Genomic DNA, 17,336 nt, shown 5'->3' on the forward strand with positions numbered 1-17,336 from the left:
AACATGCATTAACTCTCTAAGTAACCTGAGTCTGCTTATAGTCCAAAGTCAATTATAGTAAACCTCTAACTTGTTACAAGTTTTATTGTTTTTCACAAGTAAGTGATTACAGCTATCAAGCCTTCATATGAGGAATCATCTGTTCATACGGTAAGGTATTAAACTGTAAGAAGTTCCTCCATATCCAACCTATGTGAATTAGCAACATTCACATATTCTTGTAAACTTAACTGGTGTATCTTGTCTTGCCACCATAGGCCTGCCTTTGTCAGCCAACAATTTAAAGATGTTTCTCTTTATAACATCACCCATGCCACGGACATCCTTTACTACCCCCAAAGACAATTGGCTGTTCCCCTGGACATCACATTCACTGACTGCTTCCCTTAGACTTGAGATATGCTCCTACCTCTTCATATCAATGGATACATTCCCCCTTCCTTACCTGTATACCCTTAGTTGTGAGACCCTAGCTTGTTTTACTTCTTCTGCTCACAATAGGTCCTATAATTCTTTTTTTTCAACATTTTAAATTTATTTATTAGTGAGAAAGAGAGAAAGAACCAGACTCACTCTGGTACATGTGCTGCCAGGGATCGAACTCAGGACATCATGCTTAAGAGTCCAAGGCTTTAGTCACTGCATCACCTCCCGGACCACAGTCCTATAATTCTTAACAAGCTCATGGCCTTTTGCAGCAACAGATTGATGCCATAAAGATGCAACCTATACAAAGTCACTATCATAGGCTGGACATGGCAGAATATTGAGTTGCTGTGGAGGATTTGCCCCCCTCCATCAGAACGTCCACCATGTAGAGGGCTGGCTAGCCAATGACGGGTAAGAGGAAACTAGCGCTATCCAGTCAACCTAAGACAGGGCATCTGGTACTACTGGGCAAAAATGACCAGGTGTTCCAATGACGGGTAAGACGGAAGGCTGATCCCCAACCTAAGACAGGCACAGTCCACCCTGCCACAAAACAAAGTCCGCCAAACATCAAAACATGATATAAGACAGGGGGACATGTGGGGAGCCACATGTGCCCTCAAGGTTGCTATTGGCATGGCCATAGAGTTTATGTTAAAAGATAGTTCCTGGGAATCGGGTGGTGGCGCAGCGAGTTTAGCAAGAACTGGCTTGAGGATCCCAGTTTGAGCCCCCGGCTCCTCACCTGCAGGGGAATCACTTCACAGGCGGTGAAGCAGGTCTACAGGTATCTTTATCTCCCTCTGTCTTTCCCTCCTCTCTCCATTTCTCTCTGTTCTATCCAACAACCACAATATCAGCAATAACAACAATATAATTATAACAAGAACAACTAGGGCAACAAAAGGCAAGATACAAGATACAAAAAAAAAAAAAAAGGGATAAGATAGTTCCCGCTTCCCTACACCTTAGAGTCTTTGTTAAAAGATAAGGTCTTTTTCCCCATGAATCACCCAGGACCTTCCAGATAACGGCTGACTACCATGACAAATAATATAAAATATAATCATAAATGAATAGGAAAGATACATCCCCCAATACTTAGTTGGTCAAGGCACCAAACCTCTTCTTCTATAAAGCATTCAAATCAGATGCCCTGCTAACCACGAGAAGCAGATTGTTTGTGTTTCTTTCACAGGAATCCCGGAAAAACCATCTGAACCCCTGCACACCCTGACGTCACTCACTAGATGGCACGACTACCGTGGCACACCCCCCGAAACCCTAGATGTCACTCAACGCGATCTGAAGAATCTGATTCACAGACTCCAAGGACAGAACCTTTTTACTGCCTGTCTGCCTTTCCTGCTTTTGCTTTGACCTGTCACGTTTTGGTGGTTCCAGCTCACAATCTACAGAAAAGCAGAATTCCAGAGGCTGACCTTCCTCATGCAGCATTTCATCCCCTGCCATTTCTCCCCCTAGTCGCCTACTTTGGACTGAGACTTCTATCGGACTTGCTGGTATACCCTTTGGACACTTTAGACAATTTTACAGCAGCTTCCTTCCCTTCACGTTGCTGGTTTTTCATAGACTGATCCTGAGTAATTCATAGACTTTACAGACTGTTGCCTTGAGGACTATACAATGCCAAATTGCCCCTCTGTTTGGTGGGTCATGCCTCCCGCCTTCCCCTCATTATGTACCCTTGCCCCTTTCCCCACCCAAACAGGGAATGCTCCTTTACACACCAATCCTTCCCTTCACACCACACTGGCTTTTACTTCTCCCCTACTTATCTCTTCCTATTTTGTTATGTCATTTAGGCTTATGCCCAAAAGGTTTCTGCCCCATGATAGTCTTTTATAGACTTTGTACATCTTATGCTATTACTAGGTAGAAAGATAGAAAAGATGTAGAGATATTGTGAAGAAATGGTTGAGCAGGCTGCGCTTAAACCTATGAGATGAGTCTCTCCAGGTAAGTCTCTCTCTCTCTAAAGAGGGGTTGAGCACAGGAGGACGCATAAATCTCACAAGGTTGGCAGCCATTTAAGCCTTCCCTCCTCCACAGAAAGTCCTACATCTTCCCACCCGAGCATGGCATTCCTCTAAAACATTTAAGCCTGCTCCATTTTTTTTTACTGTGTCCATTTAGATATAAAGGGATAGGAGGAGATGTTGCTGAGGACTTATTCTGATGCAGTCTCTGCCCCCAGGTTTTTCTATGCTCCGCTAAATCCTAGAGTGCCCCCTTTCAACCAATCCTGGCCCTACACGTCACCCCTGGTTGTCGCCCAATAAAAATCCCCCTCACCCCTCCCCTCTCTCTCTCTGGGCTCTGGCTCTCCCTCTCTGAGGTCTCGCTCCCTGCTCTCCCCCCGTGGTCGGCCATTGCTGGCTGGCTCCACGTGGTCTGAACCAAACCTCCCCCCCCATCCTATAATAAAGATCTGTGTACCCCTTTGCTCTGGACGTCCGCTCTCTTCTCCGTGGTGCAGCCCGACACCAGACCGCCTCAACAACATAAATCCGTATTTAATCAATATGAGAGGGTAAAAATAGATTGAATATCTCAAACTTTTCAATGCACAGACCTCAGTTCTAAGTATATATTCCTTCAACCTAAGCACTTAGGGTTTCAAACTAGTAACCTGATCAAATTTTTAACACTGGATTAAAATTGCTAATGCATTTCTAATAATAACTTTAAAAAATATTAAATCAGCTATAATCTTAGACCAAGGAGACCAGAAGCAACTGGTCTTGTCAGTATATAAGATATAGTTATTTGAAAATAGTATTAAATGACATAAATCATGGTAAGATCTCTTATGGTACAGTAAATTCTTTTTTTTAATCTTTATTTATTTATTCCCTTTTGTTGCCCTTGTTGTTTTATTGTTGTAGTTATTATCATTGTTGTCGTCATTGTTGGATAAGACAGAGAGAAATGGAGAGAGGAGAGGAAGATAAAGAGGGAGAGAGAAAGACACCTGCAGACCTGCTTCACTGCTTGTGAAGCGACTCCCCGGCAGGTGGGGAGTCAGGGGCTCGAACCAGGATCTTTATGCCGGTCCTGGCACTTTGTGCCACATGTGCTTAACCCACTGCGCTACCACCCAACTCCCAGTACAGTAAATTCTAACCATGAGATTTTCAAAGTAAACCAAATCCCAAATAATCTGGTTATAATAATATCTATCCCTTGCCTTCTTATTACTTTCTTCATTCTCTATCATATTTCTCCCTGGAACCTCTGGGGCTTGGCTCATTTTCCTTCATGTTTCTCTTGATCCATACCATTTGATACTGCCTCTGCTAATCTCAGTCAGTGCAACCAGTACCACCTCGATGTTTTTCACTTTGGATGGTGTCCAGAGACACCAGGCATAGGATGTCAACCCTTCAGCTCCATTATTCTGCCACCAAGTTGCAGATGTCACCATGATACCAACCTGACATCCCTAGGCAGATGACCTCAACAGTGTGTCCTAGAACCTCACTTCTCCAGATCCCTTCCCCACTAAGGAAAGACAGAAATAGGCTGGGAGTATGGATCAACCTGCCAATGCCCATGTCCAGCAGAGAAGCCAGACCTTCCACTTTCTGTACCCCATAATGATCTTTGGTCCATACTCCCTGAGAGATAAAGAACAGGGAACCTTCCAGTGGAGAGGATGGGACATGGAACTCTGGTGGTGAAAATTGTATGGAATTGTACCCCTCTTATCCTAAAATCTTGTCAGTCATTACTAAATCAATTTTTAAAAAAAAGAATTTTGTTCCATATTCCCAGAGAGAGAGATGTTAGTGAAAGATGACCAGAGGGCTCTAAACTCCAATTCCATCAGGACCCAGAGAGAGAAAAGGAAAAATGGAAGGACATTCAGAAGTAGTAATAAGTATAGGTGTGACTTAGAAAGGAAGAGAAGGCAAGAACATAGAAAAAATAGGCAAATATATATATATATATATATATATATATATATATATATATATATATATACAGATAGTTATAGAAACAATTGTCAATACATATCTGTAACCTTGGGAGAACTACTGCAGTTTTCAGTGGAGGGAATGGGGACACAGAACTCTGGTAGTGAGAAAGGTGTGGAATTATACCCCTGTTATCTCTGTTATAATTTTGTAAATCAATATTAAATCACTAATTAAAAATTTAAAAAGAAAAAGAAAAAAGTCAGCCTGGAGTGATGAAGAAGAAATAAAGAACTGAAGGGAGGAAGGAATGGAGGAAGGAAGGAAAGGAGAGAGGGAAGGAGGGAGGGAGGGGGAGGAAGGAAGGAAAGAAGGAAGGAGAAAAGAAAAAAGAAAGAGGGAGAGAGAGAGAGAGAAGGACTGTGTGGTGATATACCATGAGCGAGGATCCAGGTTCAAGCCACTAGTCCCCATCTGCAGAAGGAAGCTTCACAATCGGTGAAGCAGTGCTGTGTCTCTCCTCTCTCCCTCTCCATCTCCCCCCTCTCCTTTCAATTCCTGGCTATCCTATCAAATAAAAAGAAAAGGAAAGGAAAACTGGCTGCCAGGAGTGGTCGTTTCATCATGCTGATATGTAGCCCCAGTGATAATCCTGGTAGCAATGAAAAAGAAAGAAAGAAAGAAAGAGAGAAAGAAAGGGAGGGAGGGAGGGAGAGAGGGAGGAAGGGAGGAAGGGAAAGAGGAAGGAAGGGAGGTAAAAAAAAAAAAAAGGAAGGGAGGGAAGGAGGGAGAGAGGAAGGGAAAAAGGAAAAAGGGGGCAAGGAGTGTTGCACTGGGTTAAGTGCATACTTCACCATTTGAAAGGATCTGCATTTGAGCCCCCCTCCCCACCCTGGTGGGGGGGGAAGCTTCATGGAGCAGTGAAGCAGGTCTGTATGTGTCTATATTTCTCTCTCCCTCTCTATCTCCTTTCCTCTCTCAATTTCTCTGTCTTATCAAAAAAAAAGAAAGAAAGAAAGAACACTGAGAGTGGTAGATTTATAATAATGCCAGCATTGAGCCCCAGTGATAACCCTGGTGGTAGTAAAAATAATAATAATAATAGCAGCACAAAGCACAAGGACCGGCATGAGGATCCTGGTTCGAGCCCCCCAGCTCCCTACCTGCAGGGGAGTCGCTTCACAAGTGGTGAAGCAGGTCTGTAGGTGTCTATCTTTCTCTCCCCCTCTCTGTCTTCCCCTCCTCTCTCCATTTCTCTCTGTCCTATCCAATAACGACAACATCAAGAACAACAACAATAATAACTACAACAATAAAGAACAAAGGTAACAAAAGGGAATAAATAAATATTAATAATAATAACAAAAGAAAAAAAGAAAGAGAAGAGGGAAGGAAAGAAAGGAAAAGAGTTATGCAGGAAATATATTATCAATTTCTAATACCTTTGGAGGGTCTCTCAAGGGAATGAGGAGACAGAGAAGACAAGAAATAGAAAGATCTGTCTCCTCTCCCGGATCAACTAGGAATACCAAAGGAGACCACCCGGACCGAAACAAGACAGGACTAGAATGACCACAGGAACCCAGTAAATCACCCGTGAGTACAAACACGCATGGCTGGTGACAGAGAGGAGAGAGGGGCCTAAGGAGAGATTAAGTGACTGCTAACAGTTCAACAGTTTGTCAGTAGAGACACCACCTCCAGTCTGCTCCACCAACAAGGGGACAGCTGAAGGGAGGAAAGGACTCCCCAGAGACTCACCAAGTGCAACTCTGAGTCTCCATTGCTACTACCCTCAGAATCTGGAGCAGCAACAGGGAGGGACACCAGGGGACAGAGATCTAACCGGGAAACTCAGGATGCATAGCTGAGGGGCTGTGAAAGTCTCTTTGCATAACCACTGGATTATCTCTGCCACACCCTGCTTTATCTCTTGGTCAGGAGTCAGTGATTAAGCCAAGAAGCCTATTGATAGTTTAAAAGCCCTCAGGCTCCCATAGCCTACAGGGGAAAAAAAAAAAAAGGCTTTTACACCACTGAACTCCAACTCAGGGATTGAAAAAACCGTTAACTTACATAAAATGGTTAAAACAACAAGAAAAAATATTGGAGACTCGAACCAGGACAAGAGTCCAGCTAAAAGTCCTCCAGAGGGTGAAGCACAAAACAACGAGTTCAACATCCAAACATTAGCCAAGGAAATAATAACAGGAGTGAGTAAAGAATTTGAAAAAATTGTAATCAGAAATGCAGGAACAACAAATGAGAATATGGAAGAAAATTCTAATTATCTCATGGTTATTAGAGAGCTGAAAGCTGAAATCGCTGAGCTAAGAAGGCAACTAGCTGAACAAGCTAAAACAGTATCAGAGCAGGGCAACAAAATAGATGAACTCCAGAAAGCAGTAGAGGGCAGAGAGAATAGAATCATGAGGCTGAAGACAGAATTAGCAAGATTGAGGATGAATTAGAGACAACTAAAAAAGAAGTAAGAGATCTCAAAAAGAGATTAAGAGATGCTGAAAACAACAACAGAGTACTATGGGATGACTTCAAAAGAAACAATATACGCATTATTGGCTTACCAGAGGAAGAAAGAGAAGGGGAGGAAGAAAGCATTCTCCAGGCCATAATAGCTGAAAATTTCTCCAGTCTAGACAACACCAAAGACATAAAGATTCAAGAAGCCCAGAGGGTCCCAAACAGAATTAACCCAGACCTAAAGACACCAAGACATGTCATACTTAGATTGGAAAGGAATAAGGATAAAGAAAGGATCCTCAAGGCTGCAAGAGAAAAACAAAGAGTCACCTACAAAGGAAAACCCATAAGATTAGCAGCAGATTTCTCCATACAAACACTACAGGCCAGAAGAGAATGGCAAGATATCTATCGAGTGCTCAATGAGAAAGGCTTTCAGCCAAGAATACTATATCCTGCTAGACTGTCATTCAGACTAGATGGAAGCATCAAAACCTTCTCAGACAAGCAACAGTTGAAGGAAGCAACCATCACCAAGCCTGCCCTGAAAGAACTTCTGAAAGGTCTCCTATAAACAACCAGACCACAACAAATAGGACATATATCAAAACACTCTAAAACTCTACAAGAATGGCGTTAAAATATCTTCAATCTTTGATATCAATAAATGTGAATGGCCTGAATTCACCTATTAAAAGACACAGAGTAGGAAGATGGATCAGAAAACACAACCCAACAATATGTTGTCTACAGGAAACTCACCTAACTCAACAAGACAAATACAGACTTAAAGTGAAAGGATGGAAAACTATCATTCAAGCCAATGGCCCACAAAAAAGGGCAGGAACAGCTATTCTCATATCTGACATGATAGACTTGAAAATAGATAAGATTAAAAAAAGATAGGAATGGACACTACTTAATGCTCAGAGGATCAGTCAATCAAGAGGACTTAACAATTATTAATATCTATGCACCCAATGAGAAGCCATCTAAATACATCAAACTTCTACTGAAAGAGCTACAGCAATATATTAACAGTAACACAATCATAGTAGGGGACTTCAACACCCCACTATCTCAACTTGACAGATCATCCAGGCAGAAAATCAGTAAAGACATAAGGGAGCTAAATGAAGAGATAGATAAACTAGAACTATTGGACATTTTCAGAGTCATTCATCCCAAGAAACTGGAATACACATTTTACTCAAATCCACATGGATCATTCTCAAGGATAGACCATATGTTAGGCCACAAAGACAGCATCAGCCTATTCAAGAGCACTGAAATCATCCCAAGCATCTTCTCAGACCACAGTGGAATTAAACTAACACTTAATAATCAACAAAAGATTAGTAACAGTGCCAAAATGTGGAAGCTCAACAGTACACTTCTTAACAACTTCTGGGTCAAAGAGGAAATCAAGGAAGAAATCAAAATGTTTCGAGAGTTCAATGAAAATGAAGACACAAGCTATCAAAATATTTGGGACACAGCTAAAGCAGTCCTAAGAGGGAAGTTCATAGCTATACAAGCACACATTAGGAAACAAGAAAAGGCACAAATAACAGCCTGATTGCACATCTTAAAGACCTAGAAGAACAACAAAGGGATCCTAAAGCAACCAGAAGGACAGAAATTACTAAAGTTAGGGCAGAAATAAATAACATTGAGAATAGGAAAACCATACAAAAGATCAATGAAAGTAAATGTTGGTTCTTCGAAAGAGTAAACAAAATCGACAAACCTTTAGCCAGACTCACAAAACAAAAAAGGGAGAAGACCCAAATAAATCGGATAGTAAATGAAAGAGGAGAAATCACAACAGACACTGCAGAAATTCAACATATCATGCGAGGCTTCTATGAACAACTATATGCCGCCAAGCTAGAGAACCTGGAAGAAATGAATGATTTCCTAGATACCTACCAACTTCCAAAACTAAGTAAAGAGGAAGTAGATAACATGAACAGGCCCATCACAGCTAATGAAATTGAAACAGTTATCAAAAATCTCCCCAAAAATAAAAGTCCTGGACCAGATGGTTTTACAAATGAATTCTACAAAACTTTCAAAGAAGAACTAATACCTCTACTTTTAAAAGTCTTCCAGAAGATTGAAGACACTGGAATACTCCCTGCCAGCTTCTATGAAGCCAACATCACCCTGATACCAAAAGCAGACAGGGACACAACCAAAAAAGAAAACTACAGACCAATATCTCTGATGAACATAGATGCGAAAATATTGAACAAAATTCTAGCCAACCGGATACATCAAAAAAATTGTTCATCATGACCAAGTGGGGTTTATCCCAGGCATGCAAGGTTGGTTTAATATACGTAAATCAATCAGTGTGATCCACCACATCAACAAAAGCAAGACCAAAAACCACATGGTCATATCAATAGATGCAGAGAAAGCCTTTGACAAAATACAACATCCCTTTATGATCAAAACACTACAAAAAATAGGAATAGATGGAAAATTCCTCAAGATAGTGGAGTCTATATATAGCAAACCTACAGCCAACATCATACTCAATGGTGAAAAACTGGAAGCATTTCCCCTCAGATCAGGTACTAGACAGGGCTGCCCACTATCACCATTACTATTCAACTGTTGGAAGTTCTTGCCATAGCAATCAGGCAGGAGCAAGGAATTAAAGGCATACAGATTGGAAGAGAAGAAGTCAAACTCTCCTTATTTGCAGATGACATGATGATAGTATACATGGAAAAACCTAAGGAATCCAGCAAGAAGCTTTTGGAAATCATCAGGCAATACAGTAATGTGTCAGGCTATAAAATTAACATTCAAAAGTCAGTGGCATTCCTCTATGCAAACACTAAGTTAGAAGAAATTGAAATCCAGAAATCAGTTCCTTTTTCTATAGCAACAAAAACAATAAAATATCTAGGAATAAACCTAACCAAAGAAGTGAAAGACTTGTATACTGAAAATTATGAGTCACTACTCAAAGAAATTGAAAAAGACACAAAGAAGTGGAAAGATATTCCATGTTCATGGGTTGGAAGAATTAACATCATCAAAATGAATATATTACCCAGAGCCATCTACAAATTTAATGCTATCCCCATCAAGATCCCAAGCACATTTTTTAGGAGAATAGAAAAAATGCTACAAATGTTTATCTGGAACCAGAAAAGACCTAGAATTGCCAAAACAATCTTGAGAAAAAAGAACAGAACCGGAGGCATCACACTGCCAGATCTCAAACTGTATTATAGGGCCATTGTCATCAAAACTGCTTGGTACTGGAACATGAACAGACACACTGACCAGTGGAATAGAATTGAGAGCCCAGAAATGAGGCCCCACACGTATGGACATCTAATCTTTGACAAAGGGGCCCAGACTATTATATGGGGGAAGCAGAGTCTCTTCAACAAATGGTGTTGGAAACAATGGGTTGAAACATGCAGAAGAATGAAACTGAATCACTGTATTTCACCAAATACAAAAGTAAATTCCAAGTGGATCAAGGACTTGGATGTTAGACCAGAAACTATCAGATACTTAGAGGAAAATATTGGAAGAACTTTTTTCCGCATAAATTTTAAAGACATTTTCAATGAAACGAATCCAATTACAAGGAAGACTAAGGCAAGTATAAACCTATGGGACTACATCAAATTAAAAAGCTTCTTCACAGCAAAAGAAACCACTACCCAAATCAAGAGACCCCTCACAGAATGGGAGAAGATCTTTACATGCCATACATCAGATAAGAGTTTAATAACCAACATATATAAAGAACTTGCCAGACTCAACAACAAGACAACAAATAACCCCATCCAAAAATGGGGGGAGGACTTGGACAGAATATTCACCACAGAAGAGATCCAAAAGGCCAAGAAACACATGAAAAATTGCTCCAAGTCTCTTACTGTCAGAGAAATGCAAATAAAGACAACAATGAGATAACACTTCACTCCTGTGAGAATGTCACACATCAGAAAAGGTAACAGCAGCAAATGCTGGAGAGGGTGTGGGGTCAAAGGAACCCTCCTGCACTGCTGGTGGGAATGTCAATTGGTCCAACCTCTATGGAGAACAATCTGGAGAACTCTCAGAAGGCTAGAAATGAACCTACCCTATGACCCTGCAATCCCCCTCCTAGGGATATATCCTAAGGAACCCAACACATCCATCCAAAAAGATCTGTGTACACATATGTTCTTGACAGCACAATTTGTAATAGCCAAAACCTGGAAGCAACCCAGGTGTCCAACAACAGATGAGTGGCTGAGCAAGTTGTGGTATACACAATGGAACACTACTCAGCTGTAAAAAATGGTGACTTCACCGTTTTCAGCCGATCTTGGATGGACCTTGAAAAAATCATGTTGAGTGAAATAAGTCAGAAACAGAAGGATGAATACGGGATGATCTCACTCTCAGGCCGAAGTTGAAAAACAAGATTAGAAAAGAAAACACAAGTCAAACCTGAAATGGAATTGGAGTATTACACCAAAGTAAAAGACTCTGGGGTGGGTGGGTGGGTGGGGAGAATACAGGTCCATGAAAAATGATGAATGAAATAGTGGGGGTTGTATTGTTAAATGGGAATCTGGGGAATGTTATGCATGTAAAAAAAAAAAAAAAGAAGTAGAAATGCAAAGCAGAAATTGACTGAGTTTGGAGTATGGCACCAAAGTAAGAAAGCAGAAGTACACTAGAGTTTGCAGTGAGTACCTCCCTAATACTTCCTCTCCACTTTTCCAAGCTTTGGGTCCATGATTGCTCAACAATTTGTTTGGCTTTGTATGTTAACTCTCTTTTCAGTCACCAGGTTCCAGGTGTCATCAAGATGCCGGCCAGACTTCCCTGGATTGAAGACACCACCAATATGTCCTGGAGCTCAGCTTCCCCAGAAACCCACCCTACTAGGGAAAGAGAGAGGCAGACTGGACCGACCAGTCAACGCCCATGTTCAGCGGGGAAGCAATTACAGAAGCCAGACCTTCTACCTTCTGCAACCCACAATGACCCTGGGTCCATGCTCCCAGAGGGATAGAGAATGGGAAAGCTATCAGGGGAGGGGGTGGGATATGGAGATTGGGTGGTGGGAATTGTGTGGAGTTGTACCCCTCCTACCCTATGGTTTTGTTAATTAATCCTTTCTTAAATAAAAATTTTAAAAATGTAAAAAATAAAATAAAATAAAAAGAAATAGAAAGATCTATTATGTGGTCCAGGATGTGGTGCAGTGGTAAAGCTTTGGACTCTCAAGCATGAGGTCCTGAATTCGATCCCCAGCAGCACATGTGCCAGAATGATGTCTGGTTCTTTCTCTCTCCTCCTATCTTTCTCATAAATAAATAAAATCTTTAAAAAAAAAAAGTAAGATTATTTCTATATCAACTATGTCATCTTTTTTCCATTCCAAAGACACCTCCACCCCCAGTCTAACTACACTTTTTTTTTTACACCACAATACTGCTCAACTCTAGCTTATGGTGGTGCTGGGGACTGAACTTGGGACCTTGGGTACCTCAGGCATGAAAGTCTTTGAATAACCATTATGCTATCTCCCCAGCCTATCTAACTCAACTTCATTCTACTCTGAATTCTTCTTTCTCTAACCATACTAACTTTGTTGAATTGTGTTGTGCTTTTTTGTTTATTTATTTATTTATTTTTATTCCCTTTTGTTGCCCTTGTTGTTTTATTGTTGTTGTTATTATTGTTGTTATTGATGTCATTGTTGGATAGGACAGAGAGAAATGGAGAGAGGAGGGAAAGACAGAGAGTGGGAAAGAAAGACAGACACCTGCAGACCTGCTTCACCACCTGTGAAGCTACTCCCCAGCAGGTGGAGAGTCTGGGGCTCAAACTGGGATTCTTACGCTGGTCCTTGCGCTTTGTGCCATGTGCGCTTAACCCACTGCGCCACCACCCGACTCCTTGTTTTTATTTTTTTTATTGTTTTTAAATTGATAGGACATAGATAAATTGAGAGGGAAGAGAAGATAATAGAGAGAGCAAGAAACACACCTACAGCAGGCTTCTTTTTATCTTAAGACTTCTTCTTAAGACTTAAGACTCATTTCTTCTTTTTCCCAAGATACTCATTACATCCTTCACTGGATAGTTTCAACAGGTTGTAGGTTAAATGTCACTTCCTCAGACAAGCCTTCCTTTGCAACTCAACCTGAAAGGAGTCCCTTTTCTATTCTATCTCTCAGCACCCTTTAATCTTCCTTTGTGTTCTTATCACACTTTCTAACTATATGCTTATTGACATACTTAACTGTTAAAACTCTCCCTCAGTAAACTATGAGCTCCATGAAGGTAGAAAAATTTTACTTTGCTCACCACAACATTCTTCAAACCTATCACTGGAGCCGATAAACAGCAAATACATAATAAAAAAATCATTGAGAAACGGTGTATCAACAGAGAATTAGGTCATAGGCACCCTATTAGAAACAAAATAAAATAGGACCCATTTTCAACATGAGATGGCCAGCCTATGTGTAGACAGAGTTCAGAAGCAGGTGAATGGGCAAATGTGTGGGGCTTTGCACAGGTATCAAGATTCTATTTTGCCATCTCTATTTGGATTCCAGTTGGTATTTTAATAGAGCATACTGCAACTGGCAATGGGAATTAGGAATCACCCTACAATGTGTTTTTTATTTATTTTAACAGGCGAATGAACCCAAGGCCTCATGCACACTACTAAGCAGCCTGCTGAGTCAACTGTTGGTAATTTTTCTGAGTGAGAAAAATAAAGAGAAAGATGAGAAAGGGACATTCGGAAAGGAAGAGGAAAAATCCAACAGCATCATTCCACCCTCTATGGAACTACCCTAGTACCATCCAAGGTGCTCCCATGTGGTACCTGACCTTGAAAGCAGGACTTTACACAAAGCAAGGAACATGTTCTAGCGGAATGAAATACTTCAAAGTCCTTCAACAGTTTTCAGATCTGCCTACACATAAGCAGATGCTGAGCCTTCCCTTCTGGCAGTCTCCACTGCCTGTCTATCCATATACCACAGATCATTATGGCTTGGGTACCCTTTGTTAGTCTTTTTTCAGACAGATTCTCAGAATATGCAGTCACTTAACTCTTGTTTTCAAAGTAAAGAAAAATCAGCAAGATGGTGTACATCTTTGAGAAAGAAATAAGGAGGCCAAACTGGCCAAGGAACATGGGGTAGGATTTCTTACCTGGTTTCTGTTTAGAGATAGGATTGACACAGCTCTTGCTGCAGCCAAATGGACAGCATTTCTTTACACCTGGACACATCTCATCAGTGAGGCACCTCTTAAAGCAGGATTGATTCCGAACAATCCTGGGACAAATTCCTTTCTTCCCTGTAGCAAAAAGGAAACAGCAACAAGAAAGAGATGATGGTGCCTGGCAACACCCATAAACAAGGCAAAAGGAAAGATATGAGGAAGCTTTGAGCTTCATTTAGGATTTTTTACTTTGATGCTAAAGAAAAGAGATAATGGCAAACAGCAGTAATAATAATAGCTGAGTTCCACTATAACATTTAGTGACATTTGCCCTGTAGCAGAACAGTTTTGGTGGAGCCTCACAATTCTATGAAGAATAATTATCCAATGATATAGGAGGTGGCACAGTGGATAAAGCATTGGACTCTTAAGCATGAGGTCCTGAATTCAATCCCCAGCAGCACATGTACCAGAGTAATATCTGGTTCTTTCTCTCTCCTCCTATCTTTCTCATAAATAAATAAATCTTTAAAAAAAAGAAAAAGAAAAGATTAGGGGGCTGGGGCAATAGCACAGCAGATTAAGGGCACATGGCACAAAGCTCAAGGACCAGCTTAAGGATCCCAGTTCGAGTCCCCAGCTCCCCACCTGCAGGGGTTCGCTTTGCAAGCAATGAAAAGGTCTGCAGGTGTCTATCTTTCTCTTCCCCTCTCTGTCTTCCCCTCCTCTCTCCATATCTCTCTATCCTACCCAACAACAACAACAGCTATAACAGCAATAACAATACAACAAGGGCAACAAAATGGGAAAAAATAGCCTCCAGGAGCAGTGGATTTCATACTGCTGGCACCAAGCCCCAGCAATAACCCTGGAGGCAAAAAAAAAAAAAAAAAGAAGGAGGAGGAGGAGGAGGAGGAAGAGGAGGAAGAGGAGGAGGAGAAGGAGAAGACGAAGAATTATCCCTATTTGACAACCAAGGAAATTAAGACTTAACAATTTGAAAGTTAAAAGGGTCTATGAGGTTGGGGGATAGTGGTTATGCAAAAAGAATGTATTTTTAAATATGTTACCTATATTATTGTAATGAAAGAATTATTAAGAGATACAGAGAGAGAGAGAGACTAGAGTACTGCTCAGCTCTGGCTTATGATGTTGCTGGGGACTGAATCGGAGACCTTAGAGCCTCAGACATAAGTCTTTTTGCAGAACCATTATGCTATCTCTCTGTTCCTGCTAAAAGACTTTCATAAACAAGAAAGAGAGAGAGAGAGAGAAAGAGAAACCACACTCTGACTGAGGCTTCAGATTCTATTCCTAGCACTTCATATGCCAGAGAAGTTTCATTTTTCTCTCACTCCCTCACTTCTTTTCTTTTGCACACGTGCATGTCTACACATACTCATTAAATAAATAAATATTTTTTTTCTAGAGCACCCAATTTCAGAACCTCAGGCATGATAATCTGTTTGCATAACCATTATAATATCTCTCCTAACCAGATTTTTTTTATTTTAGTAATTTTTTTATTGGAGGATTGTTTTACAGTTGACAGTAAATACAATAGTTTGTACATACATAATATTTCTCAGTTTTCCACATAACAATACAACTCCCACTAGGTCCTCTGTCATCCTTTATGGACCTGTACTCTTCCCCCACACACACACACCCCAGAGTCTTTTACTTTGGTGAAATATACCAACTCCAGTTCATGTTCTACTTGTGTTTTCTCTTCCAATCTTGTTTTTCAGCTTCTGCCTGAGAATGAGATCATCCCATATACATCCTTCTGTTTGACTTATTTCACTTAACATGATTTCTTCAAGCTCCATCCAAGATGGGCTGAAAACAGTGAAATCACCATTTTTAATAGATGAGTAGTATTCCATTGTGTATATAGACCACAACTTGCTCAGCCACTCATCTGTTGTTGGACACCTGGGTTGCTTCCAGGTTTTGGCTATTACAAATTGTGCTGCTAAGAACATAGGTATACACAAATTATTTTGGATGGGTGTGTTGGGTTCCTTACCTAATCAGAATTTTTAAGAGCTATTTAAGGTTTTAAAATGCCTGCCTGGCTCTAAGGTCTATATTTTTTTATCATTATCTTAACAGGCTCCCGTTTCCCATTTCTTGTGTTCCAGTTTTCACAAGAACCTTGAGTTCAGTATAAAAGACTTAGTTAAACAGTGATATATATATATATATATATGTTTGGGGGGGGTTTGCCTGAAGAAAGCAAAAACTTGAGAATGAGTCCCCCAGAAGATGTCAAGAGTGGAAAGAAAAGTGACTCTAGGTAAACTAGATTTCAGGAGTCAATTTAGGAGGTTGGAAACTCTCTGAGTCTTTTCAAAACAGAGGCAAGGTCAACATGGTCTCTGCCTTTCTCCCATCCACCCCATGCCAACATACCCCCGGGAATAATGCCTCCTCGGCAGACTTGACCACAGCCTGTATTGCAGCACTTCTGTCCAGCTGGACATGATTCATCCCCCAGGCACAAGTCCTTACACGGGTTTTTATCAACAGGGCATTCTCCTTCTTTCACTGTAAAAGATGTCATACAAAGCTGGGTAACTAACTGGCCAGGTATCAAAAAATTAGGGGGAAATGGGAGCCAAATGAACTTGAGGGCTTTTAGTCATCCCAAGTCTTTCTTTTTTTAAATATTTATTTATTTACCCTTTTTTATTGTTGTTTTTGTTGATATGGTCATTGTTGGATAGGACAGAAAATTGGAGAGGAGAAGACAGAGAGGGAGAAAGACACCTGCAGACCTGCTTCACCACCAGTGAAGCGACTCCCTTGCAGGTGAGGAGCTGGGGGGCTCAAACCGAGATCCTTACTCCCTCTCAAACTGTTATCCTTACTCCAGTCCTTGTGCTTTGCCATGTCACAAACCCGCTGTGCTACCATCCGACTACCGTCCCAAGTCTTTTTATCCTAAACAATTCCACTTTCTCTTCCTCCCACACAACCTTAGCATGCACCCACCAACTCTAAAGGATCAGACATTCTGTCGCTTGGGTGGTAGCCCAAGAGATGGCACAGCAGATAGTGTTGAACTCTATCTGCGCAATAGCGCAGTAGGTTAAACGCAAGTGGTGCAAAGCGCAAGGACCAGCTTAAGGATCCTGGTTAGAGCCCCGGCTCCCCACCTGCAGGGCGGTCACCTCACAAGCAGTGAAGCAGGTCTGCAGGTGCCTATCTTTCTCTCTTCCTCTGTCTTCCCCTCCTCTCTGTATTCTCCTCTCCCCTCAT

At 41.1% G+C, this 17,336-nt stretch overlaps 1 protein-coding gene across 4 annotated transcripts in view; it reads right to left on the reverse strand.

Moving 5' to 3' along the window:
* The window catches only part of WFDC3 (WAP four-disulfide core domain 3), a 148,472-nt gene that overhangs the window by 121,274 nt on the left and 9,862 nt on the right, over positions 1-17,336 (reverse strand). For 3 of the 4 annotated variants that reach the window (XM_060190854.1, XM_060190832.1, XM_060190839.1), the window contains 2 exons: positions 16,488-16,622; positions 14,058-14,204 (listed from right to left, as the gene is read on the reverse strand). In XM_060190854.1, the coding sequence (XP_060046837.1) occupies positions 14,058-14,136 (79 nt within the window). In that variant the 5' untranslated portion in view covers positions 14,137-14,204; positions 16,488-16,622. The remainder of the gene's footprint in view (positions 1-14,057; positions 14,205-16,487; positions 16,623-17,336) is intronic. The other variant, XM_060190846.1, reaches the window with a different exon arrangement.

This window comes from Erinaceus europaeus, chromosome 1 (assembly GCF_950295315.1).
Source record: "Erinaceus europaeus chromosome 1, mEriEur2.1, whole genome shotgun sequence".
NCBI classification, from domain to species: Eukaryota; Metazoa; Chordata; class Mammalia; order Eulipotyphla; family Erinaceidae; genus Erinaceus; species Erinaceus europaeus.